This window comes from Patella vulgata, chromosome 8, assembly GCF_932274485.2.
Source record: "Patella vulgata chromosome 8, xgPatVulg1.2, whole genome shotgun sequence".
Classification (NCBI taxonomy): domain Eukaryota; kingdom Metazoa; phylum Mollusca; class Gastropoda; family Patellidae; genus Patella; species Patella vulgata.
In genome coordinates, this window is record NC_065886.2 from 27922822 (window position 1) to 27948830 (window position 26009).

At 36.3% G+C, this 26009-nt stretch overlaps 1 protein-coding gene and 1 pseudogene across 1 annotated transcript; both read left to right on the forward strand.

Moving 5' to 3' along the window:
* The first annotated feature begins 5499 nt into the window (after positions 1 to 5499).
* On the forward strand, positions 5500 to 15154 carry LOC126829612 (uridylate-specific endoribonuclease-like). The gene is made up of 5 exons (XM_056102865.1): positions 5500 to 5548; positions 5981 to 6097; positions 6932 to 7060; positions 10844 to 11073; positions 14924 to 15154. Exons 1-5 carry the CDS (start codon positions 5500 to 5502, stop codon positions 15152 to 15154), a joined length of 756 nt encoding a protein of 251 aa, XP_055958840.1.
* A 2821-nt stretch (positions 15155 to 17975) lies between these two features.
* On the forward strand, positions 17976 to 25636 carry LOC126830472 (E3 SUMO-protein ligase ZBED1-like; annotated as a pseudogene).
* The last annotated feature ends 373 nt before the right edge of the window (positions 25637 to 26009 follow it).

A 26009-nucleotide genomic window follows, 5' to 3' on the forward strand; every position in this document is an offset into this window, starting at 1 on the left:
CAAGGGCACGTAACCTTTCATTTTGGGTAAGCCGACGCATATAAAAATTTGTTTTCTGATCACTAAAACAATTAAACTGATGTTTCCACCCTGGAATTCAATGCCACAATGACTGTAACATTCAAAGTCAGAGTCGTGCAAATCTTGGGTTGGACCCCCATGATGATCCCAAGCATCACCTGCATTCCATGCGGTATCTATTGGTGCGTTTGGGCGTCACATGTAACTGGAAATGTTTTTTCTGTTAGGTTCTATAGTGACTTTTTTCGTAGTCATTTGCATATTTTAGTATTATGCCCCCAAAATCAAATATCCCCTACTTTTTTTGAATAGTATATAATGCAATTTTTAAATGACCTTTGAGCTTAAGATTCAGGCAAGAAGTGTGAGTTTTAAATACAATAAAATTTTGTGGCGAAAAATGGCCATATTTATTTTAGCATTCCGTTTGGTAATGAAATGTTTATGCAAAACTGACTGTTTGGGATAAAGTACTGTACTTCAAATCAAACCATGTCTTTATATTGATATTAGTCTGACATTATATCCGTATTTAAAATTAAGCCTTTATTTTATTATGAATGAGCTCCAGTTTGTCTCTTTAAAGTATAACATTAGTAATATACACAGTAGCATTAATAGTTTGACCTTGGCTCATTAATCAACAAAGTTAACGTCCGTTTTATATCAACTAAATTATAGAAGAACTGATTTCTGTCCTCGAAAGCTGTTCAACAGACTAAGGGTTTCATCGTCGAACCCGAAATTGATTTAGCCTGATACCACAAAACTAGAATACCAAAACTAGTATCCCACGAAGTAGTGCCTGTTCGTGTATACAAAGACGAATGAAGATTACATCAGTTATGGTTTTCTATATTCGGTTGAAGTATAGATGCGTATAGGACATTAGAGTTATTAAAAGATGTTTTTGTTTTGGTTTAAGTTCGATGGTGGACGTTTTGTTCTTCTATATAATCATATGTAATCTATGTAATAATGTAACTATGCATATTGCATTTATCAAACTAGACAGTGTAATGTAATGTTTCTAGCTGACCAAATTTGGAAATAATCCCAGCTAAGTTTCAAGAAAATGTTCATATCAATATCATTATAAGTAATCTTGTACTTTGACTGGCCAGTTGCCAGATTAGGCATACATACCATGCATATTTCTGGCATAATTTAACCAATCAAATAATTAATACATCGCCAATCCCAGAAATCAGGGATATAAAAGAGATCGGTGAGCGGGAGTCTTAACCACGGACAGAGTTTAATTGGAAAAAAATCGCACGAACATTTTTTTAATTTGTAAATAATCTACATAAAGCAAGTGAATTCTTTTTTTGTCCCCCGCCTTTCGAAGAAAGCAGGGGACTATTAAAATGGGTTCGTTCGTCCGTCTGTCTGTCCGTCTGTCTGTCCGTCACACTTTTTGGGACACAATAACTCTCTTCCTAATTGAGCTAGAATGTTCAAACTTGGTGTATGTGTTTATTAGGTCAATGCCTTGATGGAGTTCGAAGATGAGCATTTTCCGCTTAGGGTAAGCAGAGATAAGCAATTTGATTGGTTGATGCTTTGGGGCACGATAACTCTCTTCCTAATTGGGCTAGAATGTTCAAACTTGGTGTATGTGTTGATTAGGTCAATGCCTTGATGGAGTTCGAAGATGAGCATTTTCCGCTTAGGGTAAGCAGAGATAAGCAATTTGATTGGTTGATGCTTTGGGACACGATAACTTTTAATTGAGCTAGAATGTTCAAACTTGGTGTGTGTGTTTATTAGGTCAATGCCTTGATGGAGTTCGAAGATGAGCATTTTCCGCTTAGGGTAAGCAGAGATAAGCAATTTGATTGGTTGATGCTTTGGGGCACGATAACTCTCTTCCTAATTGGGCTAGAATGTTCAAACTTGGTGTATGTGTTGATTAGGTCAATGCCTTGATGGAGTTCGAAGATGAGCATTTTCCGCTTAGGGTAAGCAGAGATAAGCAATTTGATTGGTTGATGCTTTGGGACACGATAACTTTTAATTGAGCTAGAATGTTCAAACTTGGTGTATGTGTTTATTAGGTCAATGCCTTGATGGAGTTCGAAGATGAGCATTTTCCGCTTAGGGTAAGCAGAGATAAGCAATTTGATTGGTTGATACTTTGGGGCACGATAACTCTCTTCCTAATTGAGCTAGAATGTTCAAACTTGGTGTATGTGTTGATTAGGTCAATGCCTTGATGGAGTTCGAAGATGAGCATTTTCCGCTTAGGGTAAGCAGAGATAAGCAATTTGATTGGTTGAACTGTTTGATTGTTCAATACTTTGTAAAAGATAATTTGTGATAAATTTATATGTGTCCTCTAATTATTTTCCTATTTCGGCGGGGGACATCAGCCTCACTGTTGGCTTGTTACCCACTGGGTCTTTCTTCTGTTTTGATATTACCAAACATCAATCAGTTGGATCTTCTGTGGCATTTTGATATACAAGAACGTTTTTTTTATGTTTCTACACATTTTATTTATTACTCCTTCATACGTAATTAACTATATTAAATCAACCTGTCCATAATATTATGTATAATGTATTGGACGTTACATTTTTGCAAATATTTAACCATTGCAACCAGGTAGCGGCCTATTTCCCCCACATACCATGTAATTTGCAGAATTAAATATGGACGCGCTTGATATCTGTTGTATTTTTGAAACCCCATTCTTCTGACGAATATATTAGAATTGGTAAACTTAGGTTATCAAATAACTTAAGTTGAATGTCGGTAGTAACAATATAAGGCTTTAGAAGACTGATCAAGTAAAATTCTTGCCTTATTAAAAGATCAGGCCCCGAGTTCACAAAAGATTCTCGGACTTAAGAATTTACTCAAAATTGTTCGCCTTATTTTAACTAAATTTATAAAAACTTTTGTTGTTTTAATGTATCAAATAAATCCATAAAAAACTATGTGCAATTCTTTGTGTTTCTGGATCAAAGTGATTGAAAGTTGAGTAAATTCTGAACTTAAGTCTGAGAATGTTTTGTGAATTCGGGGCCATTTATAATTCAAAATTAATCCGAGATACGCGTACGATTCATCAATTTCTATCTTTTGATTAAATATAGTAAATCAATGATCTATTCTGCTTTTCCTTTTAGAGAAAACTACTGCTTTGGTTTTACATTGATTAATTTCACGTTTCCAAATTCTACAGTATTCTTCTGGAATGTTTAGTGTCGTCTGCGTACAGTAAAAGAAATAATTTTAAGAATACCTCTATAATCATCCACATTTTCTAAGCATTTTATTTCATTTGCTGTAAAGAATTCATGCAAATCGTTCAGGGAAATAGTAAAGAGACCGTAAGAGAATGTCGCCCCGGGGTACACCAAGTGTTTAGTTAAAGTATTGTGATAATTTTACCATCGTATGACTTTGAATAAGCAATAAAAATTTTAGCCCAGCTTACATCCCAAACGAAAACTTGCTAAAGCTATACCAATATCATTGTTCTGACACAATTTTTTCCGGCGTGGTTTCCCCTTGTCAGTGATGCAGAACGGAGGGCCTGACAAGGACACCTGCCTAGTCGTTCGGATGGTACGAAAAACCGAGGTCCCGTGTACACATTGGCGTGCACGTAAAAGATCCCCTGACAGTTGGAATTCGATATATATAAGAGTAGGCCGTAGCGCCGCTGCCCGGGCAAAATTTCCCTCATAGCACACTGTATGGCGTATGCCCGTCTTCAATTAGCCCAGGTTAGGTGCAGAAGAGTAGGACGTTAAAACCCCATTTCATTTCATTTCTGACACAATTTCCTAGTGGCCAGTGTGATAAAAATGTCTAGAAGTGAATGTTGTTTTTTTTTGTGTTTCAGACGTGATGGACGGGGGAGGTAGTATTGTTTGTGACAGGATAGTAGTGTCGGATAACCTTAAAACATTTGTATATATCATAAACACTTCAGCTATAAAGTAAAGGTATCTTAATGCTATAAATCATTCAGTAAAACTGTATTGATCGATGAAATCAAACCACTTTGTATAACCCATAATTTATTACCTATTACGCCTGTATTTGAATAACAAGATAACAAAAAGAAGACATCTTCTATTGGTACATAAATTGTATCACTCAGCTAAAAACAGAATTGTTTGAAGAATATTTCGGATGTTTCTGTCTTTCACAATCGGCAATTTAAAGCCCCATAATAGATTGATAATTACAACATATGTATGTCCCATTCGATGACTATCGCTACAATGTAAGTTTGGAGCCAGCACCACACGTAAACAAAACCCAAAATACAAGGCACAAAAACTACACAGAACTTGCAAACAATAAACCACAAACGTATTTATCAAATCAGGTGAATGGACCCGGATTACTAGTCTCTTATATATAAGATATAAGTTATCTTATATATTGTAAACAATATAGATATAAAATCACTTCTGTTCAAAATAATAAATATTTGTCACACTAACGTATTATGAGATTTAAGTTGTTTTAAAAAGTTTACGGGCTATAGGGGGCCCACGGTGGCTCGCTAACCTACAGGTACCGTATTCGAGACCGAGAAAATTCATTGGATTTTCTGGCGTGGTTCTCCCTTGTCAGTGGTGCAAGACAGAGAGTCTGGCAAGGTACAACGTATAGTCGTTCGTACGGGACGAAAAGTAAAGGTACACATTGACGTGCGATTCCACTTCGATATAAGAGTAGGCCGTAGCGTAGCAGTCAGCGCAAAGTTTTCTTCATAGCGCACTGTACGGCGTATGCCTGTCTTCATTACCTCAGTCGGCGCAGAACAGTAGGACGTTAAACCCCATTTCATTACCAGATATAAGAGGCTATTACTATCCTTTTTTTAGTCCGTACATCACACTGAATTCCTATTTATACAAATCTTTATTCCTTGGAATACATGTATGTTGCTATGGGATTTAGCCACAATCATGAAAGAGGGCGTCGATAATTTGTATCAAAGGTGGTTTATTTATCTCCACTTAATAAAAATACAATATTCCAATATATCAGTTCAGGAAACATCAGTTTTCAATTTTAGCATGTAACCTCTACCAATATATTCTAAAAATAACAATCAAATAAACAAAACGAAATTAGACAGACCCCCTCCCCTAATGGGAAGGAACGGCAAGAATAAAATGAGATGGAAAGCGACACAATCCGCTAGTAGGGTTTAAATTTTCAATGGTTTACGGAACGACACTATTGTGATGGGCTGGGGCACCCAGAATTGGGAACAGACCACGAGCCCTTGTGTGTAATATCTAGTGTGATATGAAGTGCTTTACAAATGAGCAAGTCATAAATTTTATTTTACGATAACTTTAACTTTGAGTTAATATTTCAAAGGTAAAGAATCCATAAATCAATTAAAGGGTATATAAAGATCCGTATTATACCTGGTAAAACAGTAAGTCTGTTTTGATTCCTTACCGAAGTGTAGTCATCAGACCGGAAACTGACATCATGTATGCAGGATTTGTTTTGCTTGTATCACTTGTTGCTTATTCACAAGGTAGGTAATTATTATGTATTATTATCCAACGTTATCTATTAATTTCATTATTCTGGTAGAAATTGAACCTTTTCTCGGTACCTATTTATATAGCAAAGCTAATAAACTTATTTAGTAGTGCAACTGCAATAGTGAAAAATACTTGCCGATAAGTACTTTAAAAAAATACAATGTTATCGGTGCTCCATGTAAATCTGTTTTCGTTGCAGATGTGTTGTCCAATTACAAAATGTTATATTAAGCCGTATCCTTAAAAATAAACACAAATCTAGTCAGAGGTTAATATAAGCTTTATTCAGGTTGGAATTTATATCGTCTTTATCTTTTGTTGGTAGTTGGTTATTTTCATTAGAAATGTTCCTCGATATAGTTTATGTAATAATATTTTTTAGTTTATATTATCATTTTTATGTTTAACTTATACATTTATAGCTTCAACATCCTGTACTGGTCGATGTGGATCAGCTTATGACCCAAATCAGCCATGCCAGTGTAATGACCTCTGTCCAAATTATAATAATTGTTGTAGCGACTATAATACATTATGTCGTAAGTAATTTATTTTAATATATAGACCAATTGTCAACAACTAAAACGAAGAAAGTGTCAACACAATCGCTTATGCCAAGATTTGTGAAGAATGGTAAACAAAAAATATAATAGTAACTTTGTAAAACAAAGAAGTATGAGATACAGTACAGGGGCTGACATAAACACTAGAAAGAATCTCGGTTTTACACAGTGCAATGTTGTGTGATTTGCTGTTCAGGTTTATGTGGACGCATGTTCCATAGAAGGCTTGATCTCGCTACAACTCCGAACATCTTATCAAGGCCTTCACGTAATTCGGTTGATCTGGGATCAAGTTCTCTACTTATAAAATTCCTCGATAGAAAATATCGCGAATACCAAGCCTCGCACTTTCCAACTGAAATGTCTACATGTGACAACAAAGTTGAAGCAATGTAAGGTTCGTTCAATGACAAGGTTGCTGGAACTTTTGCACTTCAACCCGATCTTTTCCGCGATGAACATGTGTATTCCGCGACCTTCCGTTCCGAAAGCGGCTCAGTATTTAACAGATTTGGTGCGAAGCACTGGGGCCATGAGAGGACAAACCCTATCGATATTCAGAAATTCCCGACCTTCCAATCCGGAGTTACCTCCTTTTCCGCAAACCTTATGAACGCGAGGGAGGCTACGGTTTCAGTCATTTGTAATTCGATATAAAGCACAATGAGAGGATGGAACCTGTTGATTTTTCGTGTAATCTGACTATCTCTTGAAAAGTGTTTACGTATCTTGCATGTTAATTGAGTAAGAGTAATACACGCGGATAAATTACTGTATCTTTAATTTTATAAATGGAATTTGATATTACAGTTGGTCTATCTCCTGGATCATGCCAAGGAAGATGTGGTAGTAATTTAGATAACAGTCAATCATGTCAATGCAATTCACAGTGTAAACAATTTAATGACTGCTGTGGTGATTATGACTCATTATGTGATGGTAAGAACTTTAAATAGTCTCAGTGTTTGATTACATTTAATTAAATTAAGGTGTTGTCAAATTCACACCCGATCTAACAAACGCATGGTTTTATATTACCATTTTACATACATCCAAGTTTCGATAAAAAAAAAATTTGGTAGTTATTTTATATTTTGCTTTGGGCGGTTACTACATTTAATAAAAGATGATTCGAAGATAATAAGATATATAAGTGTCAAAAAACAATTATGACAACTATATACATCTGAACAGTTTGATAAGGGAACACATAAGATATTTTCTTGTAGATAATGGTGGTCCTGGTTCCGGCGGGGATGTCACGGCCCTAATGGAAGATTTGTGGGCTAGTGATGTTGACCGGTTTGCTGAGAGTGAATACGAGCTCAATTACCAATCAAGCACTAACGATAATGACAGAGTAGACAGAGCAAATAGTCGGTAAGGAATGAACTAAATATACTTTTACTATCTCACCTGATAATGTGATCTATTTTCATTAATGGGTCACATGAACATGTGTGATATCAATAAAATCCATCAGAAACACACACGAAAAGTAAATATGTTTTTAAATCCATGGTATTCACGTCATCTATAACGTATAAAGTCCAACCCCGCTAGTAGGTATAGAAAAATAGAGGTTATTACACCTACTGACATGTCTACCAAAATGTATTGTATCTTTATGCATAAGTATGTTTAATTGCGTGCAAGATACTATATTTTATTTATAAGATAATCATTTATATCCAGGTACACAGCCCCCCCCTCCCCAGTATGTTTTAAAATAGCTGACGTTGCCGGGGCGTATGTGGGAAAGTAAACAATGAATTGAAAGGTGGTGTGATACCTGTGTGCTTACTGTTTCTATAACTGTTGATGACAATAAACAAACAAATAAAAAAAACACCTTCGATTCAAAATAAGCCAGCGAATATATTTTTTTAGTGTAGTGAAATATCAATTTAACAAATGAAAAATTTGACGTTGTTTTCCGAATTGCTAAAAATGAAGGCTCCGTTAAATATATGAAATGTACGTACTGATTTACTGGAACGAAAAAGTATCCGATCCACGTCACAATCGATAGGGCTCCTACAAAGTAAAATTTAAAAGAATCCACTAAGAAATGTAGCCTGTGGCAATCGAGTGAGTGTCAGTCGAAAATCCCACAATTTCGTTGCCGTATGTCGTGAAAAAGTTTCTGTTCTATGTCAAAATTCTTAGGGATCCACTTTGTATTAACCAGGCAGTCACGGTGGCTAAGTAAGACGCTAGCCTGGAGGTCACGGGTTCGATCCCGGTATTGGCCGAGAACATTCATCGGGATTTTTTGGCGTGATTTCCCCTTGTCAGTTTTGAATGACGTAGGGATTGACATGGACAATTGCCTAGTCGTTCGGATCGAAACTTCATGGATTATGGCCCCTGACTATACGAAAACTCACGTTTTTAGCTTGTGGCACTCTAGAGGTCACTATTTTCGCCCGATTTTGATGAAACGTGAAATGCATGTTTATTACCCAACGATCGTGATTCCTTTCCATATTTGCGCATATCGGATCATAACTTCCTGAACTGCCGGACAAAATGACCACCCCTCGTACGCAAACAGTGTAAATATATGGTATATCATCAAGGTTGTGGATCCTCTAGAGGCCACGATTTTGATCCGATTTTGATGAAACTTTAAATTTATGTTTGTATCACGAAGATCTTGGTTCCCGTCGATAATCGTGCATATCCGAAATTAACTTCCTGGATTTTGGCCCCTGATTGTTCGAAAAATTGTATTCTTTTTAGCTTGTCACAAGTTACACATCAATAAAGGTTCGGTTCTAATATCGTAAAAGATCTGACCTAATCTGCCGGACAAAATGTTCGCCCCTTGTACGCAAATAGTGTAAAAGTATGTAATACTAAGGCTGTGAACCATCTTGAGATCAAAATTGATTTGATTTTGATGAAACCTGACATACATGTTTATACCCCAAAGATCTTGATGCTTTTCGATATTCTTCGCCAATATCGGTTCGTAACTTCTTGAATTATGGACCTGGGTTGTACGAAAAATCGCGTTTTTAGCTTGTGATCCTTCTAGAGGTCACAATTTTTATCCGATTAAAAAAACCTTTTAAATGCATCACTGTTACACCCTATTGAATTCGAATTTCGTGAAAATCGGACCAGAACTGCAGGACAAAATGGCCGCTCCTTGTACGCAAATCGTGTAAAAGTATGTAATACGAAGGTTGTCACAATTTTTATCCGATTTTGATGAAATTTAAAATATATCTTTATATCCCAAACTATCCCAGTCCATTTCGATATTCGCACATTTCAGACCATAACTTACTGGATTATGGCCCCTCATTGTACGAAATTTGGGCGTATCTTGCCTGGCAACCGCTGGTTAATTGATCCAGTAAACTGGAGTATTACGATGTACCAGAATAGCGGTAAAGTTATTCATGTGTGTAAATCTGAAAATAACCTAATTAAGGCTTTTTAAAGTCCCCATTTTATTTGAATACTAATATACGATTGAATGTCCTCACCTCTGTTTTATTGTAGATTGTTTACTAGTGTAAACGAAGCGCGATTTAGTAGAGCAACGTACCGTACATTTATTCTCCTATTGGATAATTATAATATAAATGTTGGACAAACGGATGATATTTCAGCTACTGAGTGGGATGAGATTGATAATTTCCTGGACGAAATTTTGGCAACATCTGTAATGCAAAAAGCCTTCACATTTCTTCATACGTACGGTAGGGTTCGATAGCTTCATTGCTATGTATGTTGAAACAGGTGTTTTGCATGGGTAGCGTATTGTCGTTGTTTCCATAATATCTTATACATGTACAAATTTTCACTAAGCTGTTTCTTGTTGTAGGCTATGCCTGCTAATAACTGTAGATCCAGTTTTCCATGTATTGGCATTTAGTGTGGTACTTTGGCCATCTTATTAAACGTCCCCATTTAACGATTGTTTGTCGTCACTTGAAAGATCTAGTCAAGAGTTTTGAGGCATGGTGCCAAGCAAGGCGGTTGCACGGTCAGTTGTAAAATGTAATGCAGTCGCTCATTTAATTTAGGCGTGGTTATTTTCACTGTTTATGTCTTTTGATTTGTAATGTCTGTAGGAGTGTTTTTCTACATTCTCTGGTATAGTTACTCGTATTATTTGTGTCAGCAAAGATGGCCCAATACAAATGATTCCCTAGATGGATTCATAGTTTAATATGCATTTAAAATATTAATCGGGATTTATATTTCTTATAAGATCATCACTATCCTGTTAAAGGAGCTAAATCGCTAACATTTGGGACCTAGAAATGGACAGAAGTGGGTCGCAACGCATATAATACTGTAATATGAATGTATATAAACTGATTTACAGTCAATGGTTTCCGTTTTTACTCTAATTTCAAATCAGTTATGTTCCACGAAATAAGCCAGCAGTCTCAAATTGAATTCAAATTTCTAGCGTCTGGTTATTCCAGTCTACATAAGCCGTTTGATTTGGCGCAATGTGTCTAGCCTCGTTCCCCGAGTCTCTTGCCAGAAGTGGGCTGAAACGCATTATGGTACACGATTCGTGGATATAAGAAGCCCATCTTTTTTCGGTTAGATCACAGCATCAATGTTGATTTATATTGACATATAATTCGTGTTTTCAAAGTTTAAAATTTTGGATGATGTTGAGTTGGAGACTTAGCTACTTTAATACATGAATAAATCATCCTTTTGAGAGTTTTTTTTATGGTTTTCAAGGTTATATTCCCCAAAACCAAGTTGAATGGAGAGATATCTTAAAGGAAATGTGGTTCAATCTTTACCCTCGTTCTAACAGTAACCCAGTATTAGACAGTTCTGGATTCGAGCACGTTCTCGTCGGAGAAGAGAAATCGACATCTATTGGTGGCTTTCATAATTGGATTCAGTTTTATTTGGAAGAAAAGGCTGGTAGATTGGACTATACTGGATGGGTTTCACAAGCACTGGTAATAATTCTCTTCATATATCGGGTGACCCGGAAAAAACGTTTCAGATGTGGTACAATATGGATGTTTGACAACTTCACCCCTTCGCTCAAATAGTGTCAACATAGTACGAGTTTAAAAAAAAAAAAAAATCAAATTATGATTTGCTGGACTGAGAGATCACACCACACTCACCCCAGTTACATAAACAAATGGTGGATATGTCACCCGTCTTGCACTAAGTTCCGGGATTTGAATCCGATGGATTACGCCATCTGGAACAGTTTCCCGGAAAATGTTTTTGAAGGACGCACGAAACCATTTACGAAAAATAAAATGAACTGACGGATACAGTTCGGACAATCCGGCAAAATACGTGTTTCGAGCGTTTACTAAAGGTTTATGTGTGAGTGCAGTCAAAACTGCGCATGTTGGAAACATCTTGGCATTGAATATTTTCTAGTGGGGATCGGAACTATTTATTAAATATAATTTGGCAGATTTGGAATAACTTGACTAATTTTATGGATAGGACAAACAAATGCCCATATCTCCGTTATTTTCTAACGGAACTGCATCGCATTTTCATTATTGGATTTTTTGACAAATCCCATAAAAGTTCTTACTGATTGTGGAGTTCTTACTGATTGTTTTTCGAAATTCGGAAGTTAACCGGCTTAGTTTTCGAATCTAAGATCTTCGTAAATTTTCTTCGGCAATTTTTCGACCTTTTAAAATGGCATATCTCCGTCACTGTTTGAGATAGGAAGTTGAATCCTGTAAAGACCCAGGAATACGTCGATGCTGTCAAAATGGCATACCGGAAGTTTTTGTGACGACTTCCGATTTCTCCCGAACATGAATATTTCTCTCCATTTTGAAAATAGACTAAATATGAAATATGTCCGTGTTAGCCACAGATATTATCTTTCATTTTCATTCACCTTGTACTTTGGCATTTTCAACCGTTTGGCCGCCGTATTGGATTTGATAAAAAAGCTTCAAATCTTGGAAGCAGATTTTGTAAACTTCCTACTCAAATTTTTCGATATTTAAAGTTAAAGCCTGCTATCATGTGGCCGTGTACTTCAATGGCACTTGACCTATACATATACGATAACGTAAACATTTACTAACAACTAATATGAAAACGTTTGATATGGAAGTATAACTTCCAGTTTTCTTAACAATTAGAAATGACAGGGTTTTTTTTCGACTTTAATACGTAACTGGTGTTACTTTACTCAACAGCCCGTGGTGTACCTTCATTGTTGACGTGACGTGGGGTCACGTGTAATGACAAGGATACCGTCACGAATCGTGACATTTGTAGATAGCGCTACTGTCTCCGGTTAGGCTATAAAATGACGCTACTTGGGCGGGGTAAGGGTCTTTACAAGCAGTGAACGTTACAGTCCGCGATGAAGCTACCTGAAAACCATCAGCTGTCAATAGAGGTTCACCGATAGTATCACCCCTCCACACAGAGTTTTAGGTGGACACGGAGATACGGACAGATCGCATAACCCAACTAATGAACCGATGGGCGTCGGAATGTATGTCCCAACAGGCGGTAAAATGGTTTGTTTTTATAGTTATAACTATTGAAGGTTACTCTTATTTGAAAATTGAAACATAGTTTAATTTTGACGAACAAGGGCTCAAACTGGCAGTTTTTCGAAATTTGGAAGTTTAGTTTTGGAATAAAATTTTCTTCAGCATTTTTCTTCCGTTATTTGAGGCATCAAGTGGGAACTTTATAGGAATAAGGAACACATAGATGCCGCCAAACTGGCATTAGCAACTTTTTAAGATGTCTTGATATTTCCGAGGCTTTCTGATTTTTCCCAAACCTGAATATATCTCTAATTTATGAAAATATACCAAACATGACTTATTGCCGTGTGGGCCCAGATATTAGCGTTCATTTTCAGACACCTTTTCATTAACATTATCATACTATAAAGTTTGATCTTGGAAGTATTAATCCCGGTTCTATGAGGATTTGAAAATGACTCTAGATACTTGATATTATAAAAACTCGATATTGCATGTTTTATTTTGATATCTCGGCAGCCTACATCTAAGCTCGACTGTATAACGGTAAGTGATATGTACCACACCCATACAATTATAATGCAGCTACCGGTTTACTTATTAGCAAAACGTGCCACTTTTAGGAAGTTCTCAAAATGGCGTCGCTCGAAGAGTGCGTAGAGTATTCATTGCAAAGTTGTCTTTTGTTTAAAATCGGATAAACTTGAACGAAAAACAGCCCCAGACATTGAAAGCTTTGTATGATGTATACAGTTTCTTGAGATAGAACACCCTTCGCAGGCGTCTTCATGGTCGCCGCCATTTTTAATCCAGGAACTTGAAAGTAATTTCAGTGGTGGAATTCATCATACTGCCGAGCTTAGATGTAGGGTACCGGAGTCGGGCAAGTTGTCCCGAATGGATATCACAGTTCTATTCGTAAATAAACATACTTAATTTAGTAGGCCGATAGCTGTGAATATGGTGCTGTCACTGAGTCCTTGTTGACTCAATATCTGTGCAATAGGCGATGTGTGTCTTCGTTTATTTATCATGTTAATTTATTTGGCCAATCATTTATCCCCAGTATTCAATGATGTAGTATTCATGGTTTTTGAGATTATCTTATATCCAATGTATGTAGACATTGCTCTTTGTCTGCGATATCAACTCGGTGGAAGCGGACGTAGAATACAACTAACTTACACACATAGCTCTTTGTCGTCTCTGTTCATTTGTAAATTGTGTATACTGGATAAAGGCTATTGAAATCTTGAAACGTGAAATGATGATGCGATGTGATGCATTTAGGCGAAACACAATCAGTATAGCCTCGCAGTTCTAGATTCACATTCTGTTTTCAAACTCGTACTATGTTAACACCATTTGACCGGTGGACCTGCAATTCGGACTGAAGTAGTCAAACATCCATATTGTACGGCATTTGAAATGTGAATGTAAAACTGCACTACTTGGTTTGACGGTAAACTACGAAAAAATAAAACGTATGAAAACGCAATCTGATTTCAACACTGGTTTAATAACATTTTAAAAGTACTTTTCACTCATCTGGGGAGCTCGTCAGAAATAATGTCATTGTATATATACACATTTACATAGTAGCACTGTGATTTAAATTTAATGGTCTATAGTTACCTGTAGTTACATGGTACATACGTAACTAACAGAGAACATGTATACTTGTGTGTTAATCTGTTGTATTTGGGTATACCTTAGGAACGATAAGTGGAAAATAATCTCGGGATAAGTTAAGATATTTAATGGACCATTTTTTTTTTTTATTGATGATTAACGTATTTTATAATAAAATGGTTTTCCATTATTTTCCTTTTTGTTATGTTATGTCATCGACTTTTATTTTATAAAATGGGAAAATTTGAAATTTTATATGTAGGTGCAATCCGTCGCTTGTTGCGTACTCTATATCTTGGGCGACAACCATTACAAGTCAATGCATATATGAGCGATTTTGTGCCACAATTCATATATCGTCGTTGACGCTAAAAGTAAAGTTTGATTCCCAGGTTGAGCAATTATACGTCTTTAGATACAGATGGGATAAACAACAAAAGAATATAACTATGGGTATGATTGGAATTAACTGATTTAAAGGTTACTAAACGCAGAACTCATTCTTGCGATTTGATTATAACGATTTAAACACCTCATTGTTGTGAATTGATTATATTCATTTAAAACCCCTATTGTTGTGATTTGCTTATACCGATTTCAACACCTCATTCTTGTGATTTGATTATACCGATTTAAACACTTCATTGTTGTGATTTGATCAGACTGATTTAATATATTACAGCCGAGGACAGTTGGTAGCCAATTTAAATGGAATGGAAAATGGAAAGGCTTAGGATCGTTTATGGTTGGTGTGTCACCAGAGTTTGATGTAGCTGTATATAGCGTTTGCGCTATTATAAAACCGAACTCTATATGTTCCTTCACTCTAGATGGACGTGCTGTTTCAATCCAGTCATATGACATCGCCCACAAGTCGGGTATTCAATTAGCAACCGCCTACGTCAGGTCGTAAAATGTATTGTTTGAAATGACAAAATAAAGTTGTTTGGCGCAGAAAATGTCGTCCGTTCTTTTTATTTACCCCAAAGCCAACTAACTTGTAGTGCTGGTGTATTAACATGATGTTGTTACTCTACCAAAAGCGTCTGCCATAACCAGTTAAACAAATCTCGATCTGGTTCAAATCCACCATTACGTTACCTCAACATTTAGATATAAGTTTATAGATACCATGATGTTAACCTTGGTAATACTACATTGCGATGTATATATAATATTGCAATTACTTGGAACTGTTGTCTTCGTGCATTTCGGGTGTCTGCTTGGCATGGACATGAGATTTTGGGTTAATTAGGTGCCCTAGAATTACGCGTTCAATGGTACTCCCAAAGGTGGTCATACTTTAGGTATTCAACACATCGAGCATTAGTACAAAAGAGTCCCTCCCCATCGACCTAATTCTTATTAAAAAAAATGGGCACACTGTGTCCATATTAGTATATTGTGGTTAATAGTACCATATAATTTCCATGGACCAGTCTATGACTCATTTATTCATCCTCTTTAAAAACATATTTACGGGTTTTCAGACACCCCTAAGTATTCGTAGAAACACATCATTTCGACACGATGGGAGAATGTTAACATTGCTTTCCATATATCAGTATAAATATTCAGTGTTCCGCGATCTTCGTTTAGCATCCCAGTTTTCTTTTTGGATAACCTACTGCCGAGACATAGCGGGCCTGCGGACTATCTTTTAGTCTTGGTCTATAAAACATTCTGGTTGGCTACCGTCTAATTGTTACGCTGCACCCAAAATGCAACCCTTTGTGGCCTCATTATATCCGCATTTTAAATATTCGACAACTATGTACTTGGCGGGGGGGGGGGATCGAAAACTCATGCAAATAAAAATAGGACGCCATATTTGTTACTATCCACAGTCAGTGGGACTTTAAGTTTTTAACGCACACCTTAGACAGCCCTTGCGCTTGCGGTCATGATTTGAAGATGCTTATCAAACTTTTAATCTGTCCTCTACATTCAGATGCAGGTAAAATTCAATTTTTGTTTTATCCAAAAACTTAATTTCTATACAGATAGTACTATTTCTATTATGATATTTCAAAATGTCCATAGGTTTCTAGACATCTCCGCAAGGTTCAATTAAAATTAAGGTTAATTAAAACTAGACCTGTTCTCGAAACAGGTTTGATAGTTTTTATGCAACCCAATCATACAGTTATTTCTATTATGATATTTCAAAATGTCCATAGGTTTCTAGACATCTCCGCAAGGTTCAATTAAAATTAAGGTTAATTAAAACTAGACCTGTTCTCGAAACAGGTTTGATAGTTTTTATGCAACCCAATCATACAGTTATAGATTTATTTCTCGAGTTGACGTCACCCCATCCCTCTCCCTCTCTCTAAATAGGGACAGGTGTAAGCGAACTTCCTGGTTAGCGAGGCGGTGCATTACTCACTGAGCCATCGCGGGTCTTTTGAAAAATAAAAGTAAGATTAGATTTCCATACGCGACGAAACCCATTTTGGCCGCCCAAAGCTAGAAAAGGCTCCAGTGTTCTAAACGACACCTATACATCTTCAAAGTATGAGACAATCGTTTTGCGTATACTTTAAAACAGCAGGACAAAAGATATGCCATTTAAAAGGACTACATGAAATTGAGAAAAAAAAAATGAAATGGCTAACACCGGGATCGAGCTCGTGGCATGCTTACTAAGTTACGTAGACTAACTGATCCAGTCATATAAATTCGATGGCAAACCATTACATACTCAAATGACTTATTTTAACTGTAGAAGCCCTAAACACATATTTTGGTGAACATTTAAAGTAAACATAACCAATATTAAAGGTGATGTGCCATAATATATCACATTAATATTTTTAAAAGTTGCACAGAACGTTGTTCACATTTGTGTTTTTGTTAAAACTTTCAAAATATGCACCAAATGACTCAATTTATCGTTTGCCGTTGACATTTTACCCGATTTCAAAGTCTTATACTATTTAAAAAAAAAAAATTATGACGTGACTTTAAAAGTATCTAGGTCAAATATCAGAATTCTATAAACGCATCGATCGATTGCGAATTGTAAATGCTTTCCCAAAATGTGACGATATTGAAAATTGGATAAAAATTGTAGCACGGGTAGAATTTTAAAGATTGAATTACATTTTCAAAATGGTGGCACTTCCGGTGAATTTTAACTTTATAAGATTGCTCTAAAAAGTTGATAGACGACTCGTATTGACAAATATTTTTAAATAAGGCAAAATTATAGTCTCTATCTAATACATTCGTAAAATATTTGTCCGGATGGGTCGTCAAAATTTGAGGAAAAGTGGGTCATTGTTTGGATTATCCAGTCTTTTAAGTTACCATGTACTGAATCTATCTTTTTATACGCCCACACTTTCATGTGGACGTATATTGTCGTCGCCCCTGTCCGTCCACAATTTGTTTGTGGACACTCTACAGGTCACAATTCTTATCCGATTTTGACGAAACTTGAATTATAGGTTGACGAAACATGAATTATAGGTTTATCTCCAAAAGATCTCGGTTCCTTTCGATATTGGCATGTATTGGATCGAAACTTCATGGATTATGGCCCCTGTTTGTACGACAAATCACGTTTTTAGCTTGTGGACACTATAGAGTAGGGTTGGGCGATATACCGGTATTTCGGTATACCGTGATAAAATCATCGGCGATTTTATCATATCGGACTTACTTAAAAATATCGAAAAACCGGTTTATCGTGACTTAAAAAAATTATCGCGATTATGATAATTATCATGTCCCAATATTGATGATAATACATCGTCGCTTGGACTCGTAAGCGAGGAAAATGTGTTTGGCAAGGTCAAGGTTGGAGAGTATTTACCCCAGTCGCAACTGTCACTGTTCTGATTTTCAGACAAGTAGATTTTAGAACCCTGCTAGTTCTGGTTACATATTATCGTTATATTAAAACTTAATATTCTGCTTCGACTAACTAGTATGTCATTCTATTGATAGAATTAAATTCGTCTACAAGTATAAAATATAGCATATTACGTACCGGCGGGTCAAGGGTAAATATCCATCATGGCGTCTAGCAACAGTAAAAAAGTGACAACAAGCGACGATTTGCTGCCTAAAAAAAATTCCTCCAGTCCCGTTTGGACTTTCTTTGGGTTTAAGCCAAACGACGTAGACCAGGCCACAATATTCTGCAAAGTTTGCACAAATCCAGTAATGGCTAAAGGTGGCAACACAACCAACCTATATCATCATTTGCGAACACGACACCCAAGTCAGTACAAAAGCTTGAATTTCAATAATACAAGGGCTCCGGCCAACAAATGTCGTGCGACTCGTGCTGCAACAAATTCATCAAAATCTTTGTCAACTAGACCAGCCACTGATTGTTTTCCTTTGGAAAAGACTACAAAAAGGTGGATAAACATAACAGAGGCGGTAACCAAATACCTAACATCAGAAATGGTTCCAATTTACACAGTGGAGAAAGGGGGGTTTATTTCCCTACTGAAAACGCTTGAGCCCAGGTATACCTTACCAAGCAGAAAATTCTTTTCAACGGTGGCTATTCCGGAACTTTACAATAAAGTACACCGCCAAGTTTCAAGCCTACTGTCACATACTGATTATTTCTCAGCCACAACTGACATATGGTCTTCCCGATCTATGGAACCTTATTATAGTTACACTGTTCACTTCATCAATGATGACTGGGAGTTACAAACAATTTGCCTCCATACATTATTCTTTCCGCAAGATCATACAGGTGAAAACATAAGTGAAGGGTTGAAAGATACACTCCAGTCCTGGAATCTAGATGAGAAGAAGCAGACCTGTATAACAACAGATAATGGAGCTAATGTGGTAAAAGCGTGTGCATTAAACGGATGGCCAAGAGTCCAGTGTTTTGGACATCGACTGCACCTTGCTATTAACCATGCCTTAAATGACGATAGAATTGTTCGCGCTAGAGCAGTATGCAAGAAGATTGTGTCCTCTTTTTCATATAGTTGGAAGAAAAGACGTGAACTAACAAAACGACAAGGTGAAATGGGTCTTCCAGTACACTCGCTTATTACAGATTGTGACACGAGATGGGGCTCTTTTCAGGAAATGGTGGGGAGATTTCTAGAGCAGAAAAAAGCAGTTAGAGCTGTATTAATGAATGATCGTAAAAGCTCGTTCCTGGTCCCCAAATGGCAAGACCTTGAAATATTGGAGGTCATGAATAAAACATTAAAGCCCTTAGCTGAACTCACTGATGCTTTGAGTGGTGAAAAGTATGTAAGCATTTCGTCAGTTCTTCCAATGATGGATGTATTAAATAAAGAGATACTTGCCCCGATCACAACAGAAAATGAAGAAATAGCAGAACCTACCTTAAGTATTGACATTAAAAATAAAATCTTACAGTACATGAACAATAAATATAAAGAAGAAAACTGTCGAAAAATTTTAATGATGTCTTCGTATTTGGATCCAAGGTTCAAAGCTAGATATTTGAATTTAGAGGAAGAGTCCCAAGTTTTAAGATATATCCATGAAGAAGCTGAACAGTTTCATGATAGGCCTACTGTTAATGAACCAGAGATGGAGAATGATAAAGAAGAGAATTCCTTTTTACCACCCCATCCAAAAGTCATGAAACTAGGGAAGTTTTTCAAAAACAGAGTTTCTTCTGGTAAACAACCAAATACTAGTACCGAAAATACGATAGAAAAAGAGTTGAACCATTATCTGTTTTTGTCGTTGCTAGACTCTGAAAGTGACCTTCTGGAATGGTGGAAAGATCATTGTGTTTTCCTTCCTACGTTGTCTAAACTTGCCAAGAAATACCTCTGTGTCCAGGCTTCCAGTTCGGCATCGGAACGTACATTGCAAAAGAACAAGATTGAATCCAGAAAATGTCAATATGTTAGTTTTTTTGGCAAGAAATAGGAATATTTGTGTGTAGGATCTATATCATAACGTGTTGTATAGTCAAACTCAAATCCTTAATTGTTTTACAGTTTATACAGCAGTGTATTCTATGAAGTGTGGTTTAATTAAAACCTAACTTTTTATTTTGTTTTTCTGTGACAAAGTGACAAAGAATTTCAAATAATTGAAGCCACAACTATAAGACATTAAGCCCTTAATGTTTTCCACTTGCCAAAGATTCCAAACTCATTATAGGACTAGTACTGGTAGTGCCAAAGTGTTTTTTTTTGTTTATTGATTGTTCTTGTTATTTATACGGGATTGCCAGGGTTGATATTAATAAAATAATAAATACAACATACCTTTTTCTTTATTAGTATTTGATACAGTATGCACACAAGACAGGGGTCAAGACCGTCACAAGAATTCAAAATTAGACTTCTATAGACACACGTAAAAATTATCACGATAATATCGTTTATCGTGATATTAGATAAATTATTATCACGATATTTATTTTTCATTATCGCCCAAGCCTACTATAGAGGTCACAATTGTTATCCGATTTTGTTGAAACTTGAAATCTAAGTTGATAATCCAAAGATCTCGGTTCCTTTCGATATTCGCGCATATCGGACCGTAACTTCCTGAATAATGGCCCCTGATTGTACGAAAAATCGCGTTTTTAGCTTCTGGACCCTATAGAGGTCATAATTTTTATCCGATTTAAAAAAAACCTATTATTATATCACCGTTACACCCTAAGGATGGCTGAGTTTGAATTTCTTGTAAATCGGCCAAAATTGACAGACAAATTGGCCGCCGTTCGTTCTCAAATAGCGTAAAAATATGGTATATCAAGGTTGTGGACCCTATAGAGGTCACAATTTTTATCCGATTTTGTTGAAACTTGAAATGTAAGTTTATAACACAAAGATCTCGGTTCCTTTCGATATTTGCGCATATCGAATTGTAATTTCCTGAATTATGGCCCTTGATTGTAGGAAAAATCACTTTCTTTTTAGCTTGTCCTCTATCCATCTCTTGGAAATGTGGGCGTATCCTGTCTGGCAGCCGCTGGTTCAGTTAAAGAGCGATATAAGGGAGGCAATAGTCATAAAACAAGATGGCGACGCCCATTTAATTATTTTCAAGAATAGTCATTTCAGAAAATCCGTTTGCATTTCCTGCTTAACATCCAAAATGCCCAAGTTTTTATTGTAAAAAAAACAATACACAGAAAGGCGCCGCATTTGACACCGTGAGCAGGTCGAATAAAATTCGGTAAACTTTGATCTAAGTGAAAATGCTGTAACATATGTATGTCGTGTCTGTTTAAGAAGAATAGAACGTATCGTGTCCCTGACCATCGAATTAGATAAATTAAAAGAAATACTGAAAAACACAACGCAAAGATTTACCATGTTTCAGCTAAGAAAAGGTCATAAAAATTAACACCGTCTTCAGCAAGTTCAGCGAATAAATTAGGTAAACAAAACATAGAGTATAACTGACATTTTATTAGCAAGTTAATGTTAACGGTTAAATAAAATATATTAAGTTTTCCTATATTTATTTTCGATTTTTTGCTACTTTTAGCCAAGGCAGCTATTTGAATTTTTGTTTTGACTTAGTGTTGTATTGATGGGAGTAATTGCAATTCTTTTTCATACACCAACTTTTTCATATGAATGTATTATGTCAGATGGATTAAAATACTCCCTGACCATCTCTTTCAAAATGTTTTTATATCTTGCATGTCAACCGCTTGTTTTTCTTAAAGCATTAACCCCTTTACATGTGTATTACACTTATCAGTGGTGGTGTCCATTCTTTTTCATACACCAACTTTTTCATATGAATGTATTATGTCATTGCCCCTGTCCGTTCACATTTTTTTGTGGACACTCTAAAGGTCACAAATGATCAGAATTAGATGAAATTGAAGATGGATTAAAATATTCCCTGACCATCTCTTTCAAAATGTTTTTGTATCCTGCATGTCAACCGCTTGTTTTTCTTAAAGCATTAACCCCTTTACATGTGTATCACACTTGACTAATTTGGCAATAAATAACGTGCATGTAATTTTCTTTTAGGCTCGACACCTAAAAGAGCCAACATTCATGGACGTCAAAGATTACTTCAGCCACATAGACTTACAACCGAAACAGAAGCAGTACAATTGTCTGCAGATTGTGAAGATCTAACACATGGCCTTTAGATTTAGATGAACAAGAATGTCAAAATCCTATTGAACTAGTGAAGATAGACCCTGTTCATGAAAAACCAGCCACCCCATCCAAAAAGACTTCATCTCCAACAAAAGTTAAAAGAAAACAAGTTATTGCACTTATGAGTATTGATCTTGTGAAGAAAATACTACCAATAGTCAAGATGATAGCAGTTGGAAGGATTATGTCTGCTGTGGAAAGCCTTTAGAAGGGACAAGAAGAACGACAGATGACATTGACGGCAGTAATACGTTCCATTTATAAAGAATGCAAAGAATTTAGTAAACCAGCGGCTGCCAGGCAGAATACGCCCACATTTTCGAGAGATAGATAGAGAACAAGCTAAAAAGAAAGTGATTTTTCCTACAATCAAGGGCCATAATTCAGGAAATTACAATTCGATATGCGCAAATATCGAAAGGAACCGAGATCTTTGGGTTATAAACTTACATTTCAAGTTTCAACAAAATCAGATAAAAATTGTGACCTCTATAGGGTCTACAACCTTGATATACCATGTTTTTACGCTATTTGAGAACGACGGGCGGCCATTTTGTCTGTCAATTTTGGTCCGATTTTCACGAAATTCGGACTCAGTCGTCCTTGGGGTGTAACGGTGATATAATAATACGTTTTTTTTTAAATCGGATAAAAATTATGACCTCTATAGGGTCCACAAGCTAAAAACGCGATTTTTCGTACAATCAGGGGCCATAATTCAGGAAGTTACGGTTCGATATGCGCGAATATCGAAAGGAACCGAGATCTTTGGGTTATGAACTTACATTTCAAGTTTCAACAAAATCGGATAAAAAATGTGACCTCTATAGGGTCCACAACCTTGATATACCATATTTTTACGCTATTTGAGAACGAACGGCGGCCATTTTGTCTGTCAATTTTGGGCCGATTTTCACGAAATTCTAACTCAGTCGTCCTTATGGTGTAACGGTGATATAATTATACGGTTTTTTAAATCGGATAAAATTTATGACCTCTATAGGGTCCACAAGCTAAAAACACGATTTTTCGTACAATCAGGGGCCATAATTCAGGAAGTTACGATCCGATATGCGCAAATATCGAAAGGAACCAAGATCTTTGGGTTATAAACTTACATTTCAAGTTTCAACAAAATCGGATAAACATTGTGACCTCTATAGGGTCCACAACCTTGATATACCATATTTTTACGCTATTTGAGAACGAACGGCTGCCATTTTGTCTGTCAATTTTGGGCCGATTTTCACGAAATTCGAACTCAGTCGTCCTTATGGTGTAACGGTGATATAATAATACGTTTTTTTTAAATAGGATAAAAATTTTGACTTCTATAGGGTCCACAAGCTAAAAACGCGATTTTTCGTACAATCAGGGGCCATAATTCAGGAAGTTACGGTCTGATATGCGCGAATATCGAAAGGAACCGAGATCTTTGGGTTATAAACTTACATTTCAAGTTTCAACAAAATCGGATAAAAATTGTGACCTCTATATGGTCCACAACCTTGATATACCATATTTTTACGCTATTTGAGAACGAACGGCTGCCATTTTGTCTGTCAATTTTGGGCCGATTTTCACGAAATTCGAACTCATCCATCCTTATGGTGTAACGGTGATATAATAATACGTTTTTTTTTAAATCGGATAAAAATTTTGACTTCTATAGGGTCCACAAGCTAACAACGCGATTATTTGTAAAATCAGGGGCCATAATTCAGGAAGTTACGGTCTGATATGCGCGAATATCGAAAGGAACCGAGATCTTTGGATTATCAACTTAGATTTCAAGTTTCAACAAAATTGGATAAAAATTGTGACCTCTATAGTGTCCACAAGCTAAAAACGTGATTTTTCGTACAAACAGGGGCCATAATCCATGAAGTTTCGATCCAATATCGAAAGGAACCGAGATCGTTTGGAGATAAACCTATATTTCAAGTTTCGTCAAAATCGGATAAGAATTGTGACCTGTAGAGTGTCCACAAACAAATTGTGGACGTCCGGACGGACAGGTGCGACGACAATATACGTCCACATGAAAATGTGGGCGTATAAAAAAATCATGTAATTTTGCAGTCAACGAAGAATTTAGTCAAACATCACGTAATTTCGACAAAGAATTTAGTAAAACATCACGTAATTTTGCAGTCAACAAATCATCAGTAACAGACATTAAAACGTTTGATATAGATATAATTAGAAAAGAGTTCGAGAATTCTGCCCTGGACTCTGGCAACTAACATGAGCTGCAGCTACATCTACCATCACAAAAGAAGTACATTGTATCAAAGTATGTTCGGCGTTGTGTATTTTGATGAACTCAAGATCAAAATTCATCAATTACTTTCAAAAAGTTTTGGTGGTACCATTTGCAGCAGAGGCAACGCAGATTACCATTATGCAGTACAAATCCGCTATATTTTCTGAGTTCTCTTAGTTGTATTTCAGGCCATGATGGACAGGTTTTATAAAACATCTAGTACATCAGGACGTGGAACTTTATACCAGATACGTGATACTATTTCAAGAAAAAATATTGTGAAACCTGTAACAAGTGATTATTTTGCGGTATCATCATTTGTTGACTTAGTGACCAGAGTGTCATATTATAGTAGCAGCATTAGAAGTGGATGACATCAGTTCTCCCTGCAAAGACATTCCTATGTTTTTAGACCTAGCTTCGAAAGAAGACATAAAAAGGTACTAGACCAATTAAGCACAAGAATAGTGGACACATATTTTTTTAAACAATTTGGCTGACTCATTGAATAAGTTCGAATCGGGCGGAGTTGCAGGGGATATCAGTGGTGGTGTCCATTCTTTTTCATACATCAACTTTTTCATATGAATGTATTATGTCATTGCCCCTGTCCGTTCACATTTTTTGTGGACACTCTAAAGGTCACAAATGATCAGAATTAGATGAAATTGTAGATGGATTAAAATATTCCCTGACCATCTCTTTCAAAATGTTTTTGTATATTGCATGTCAACCGCTTGTTTTTCTTAAAGCATTAACCCCTTTACATGTGTATCACACTTGACTAATTTGGCAATAAAAAACGTGCATGTAGTTTTCTTTTAGGCTCAAGACCTAAAAGAGCCAACATTCATGGACGTCAAAGATTATTCCAGCCACATAGACTTACCAAATATGCTGTAAATTTACCAAATATGGTCTGCTACGTAAAATTGCTGTAATGTCCACAAGGAGTTGGGATGGTATGAGACTAATGCGCCATTGGAGATATGCTTTCTTCGTATACGACATAGACTAGAGTCATTTTTGCTTACAGCTGGGATAAATGCTTTATGCATCCCACGTCAGTACAGACAACTTGTGTGGAACAGATTTGTGAATCTTTGTGGGGGTCCAGATAAAAACTTGGATGGAGATCATGTCCTTGAGTTACTGACCGGTTATGCCAAGTCAAATATAAAAACTTTAGGACCAACCACACAGCTGATGTTGTTGATAGAATTGGCAGGACAATGTTGTTTTGTAGTGAAACCTCTAAATTGCTAGAAAGAACAATCGGATTTGCACTAATTTCTAGATACCATACAAAGGCTGACGCTTCGAAGGACATTGGGGAGAGATTTAACCTAATAAACTTTGTAAAATTTTCATTATGTCACTGCTGTAAACAT

Bases quoted from the DNA above. Each gene is read 5' to 3' on its own strand.
- LOC126829612 (XM_056102865.1), top strand. From the start codon at position 5,500: ATGTATGCAGGATTTGTTTTGCTTGTATCACTTGTTGCTTATTCACAA. The intron at 5,549-5,980 runs GTAGGTAATTAT...ATACATTTATAG, and splicing joins ACTTGTTGCTTATTCACAAG to CTTCAACATCCTGTACTGGT. The intron at 11,074-14,923 runs GTAATAATTCTC...AATATATTACAG, and splicing joins GATGGGTTTCACAAGCACTG to CCGAGGACAGTTGGTAGCCA.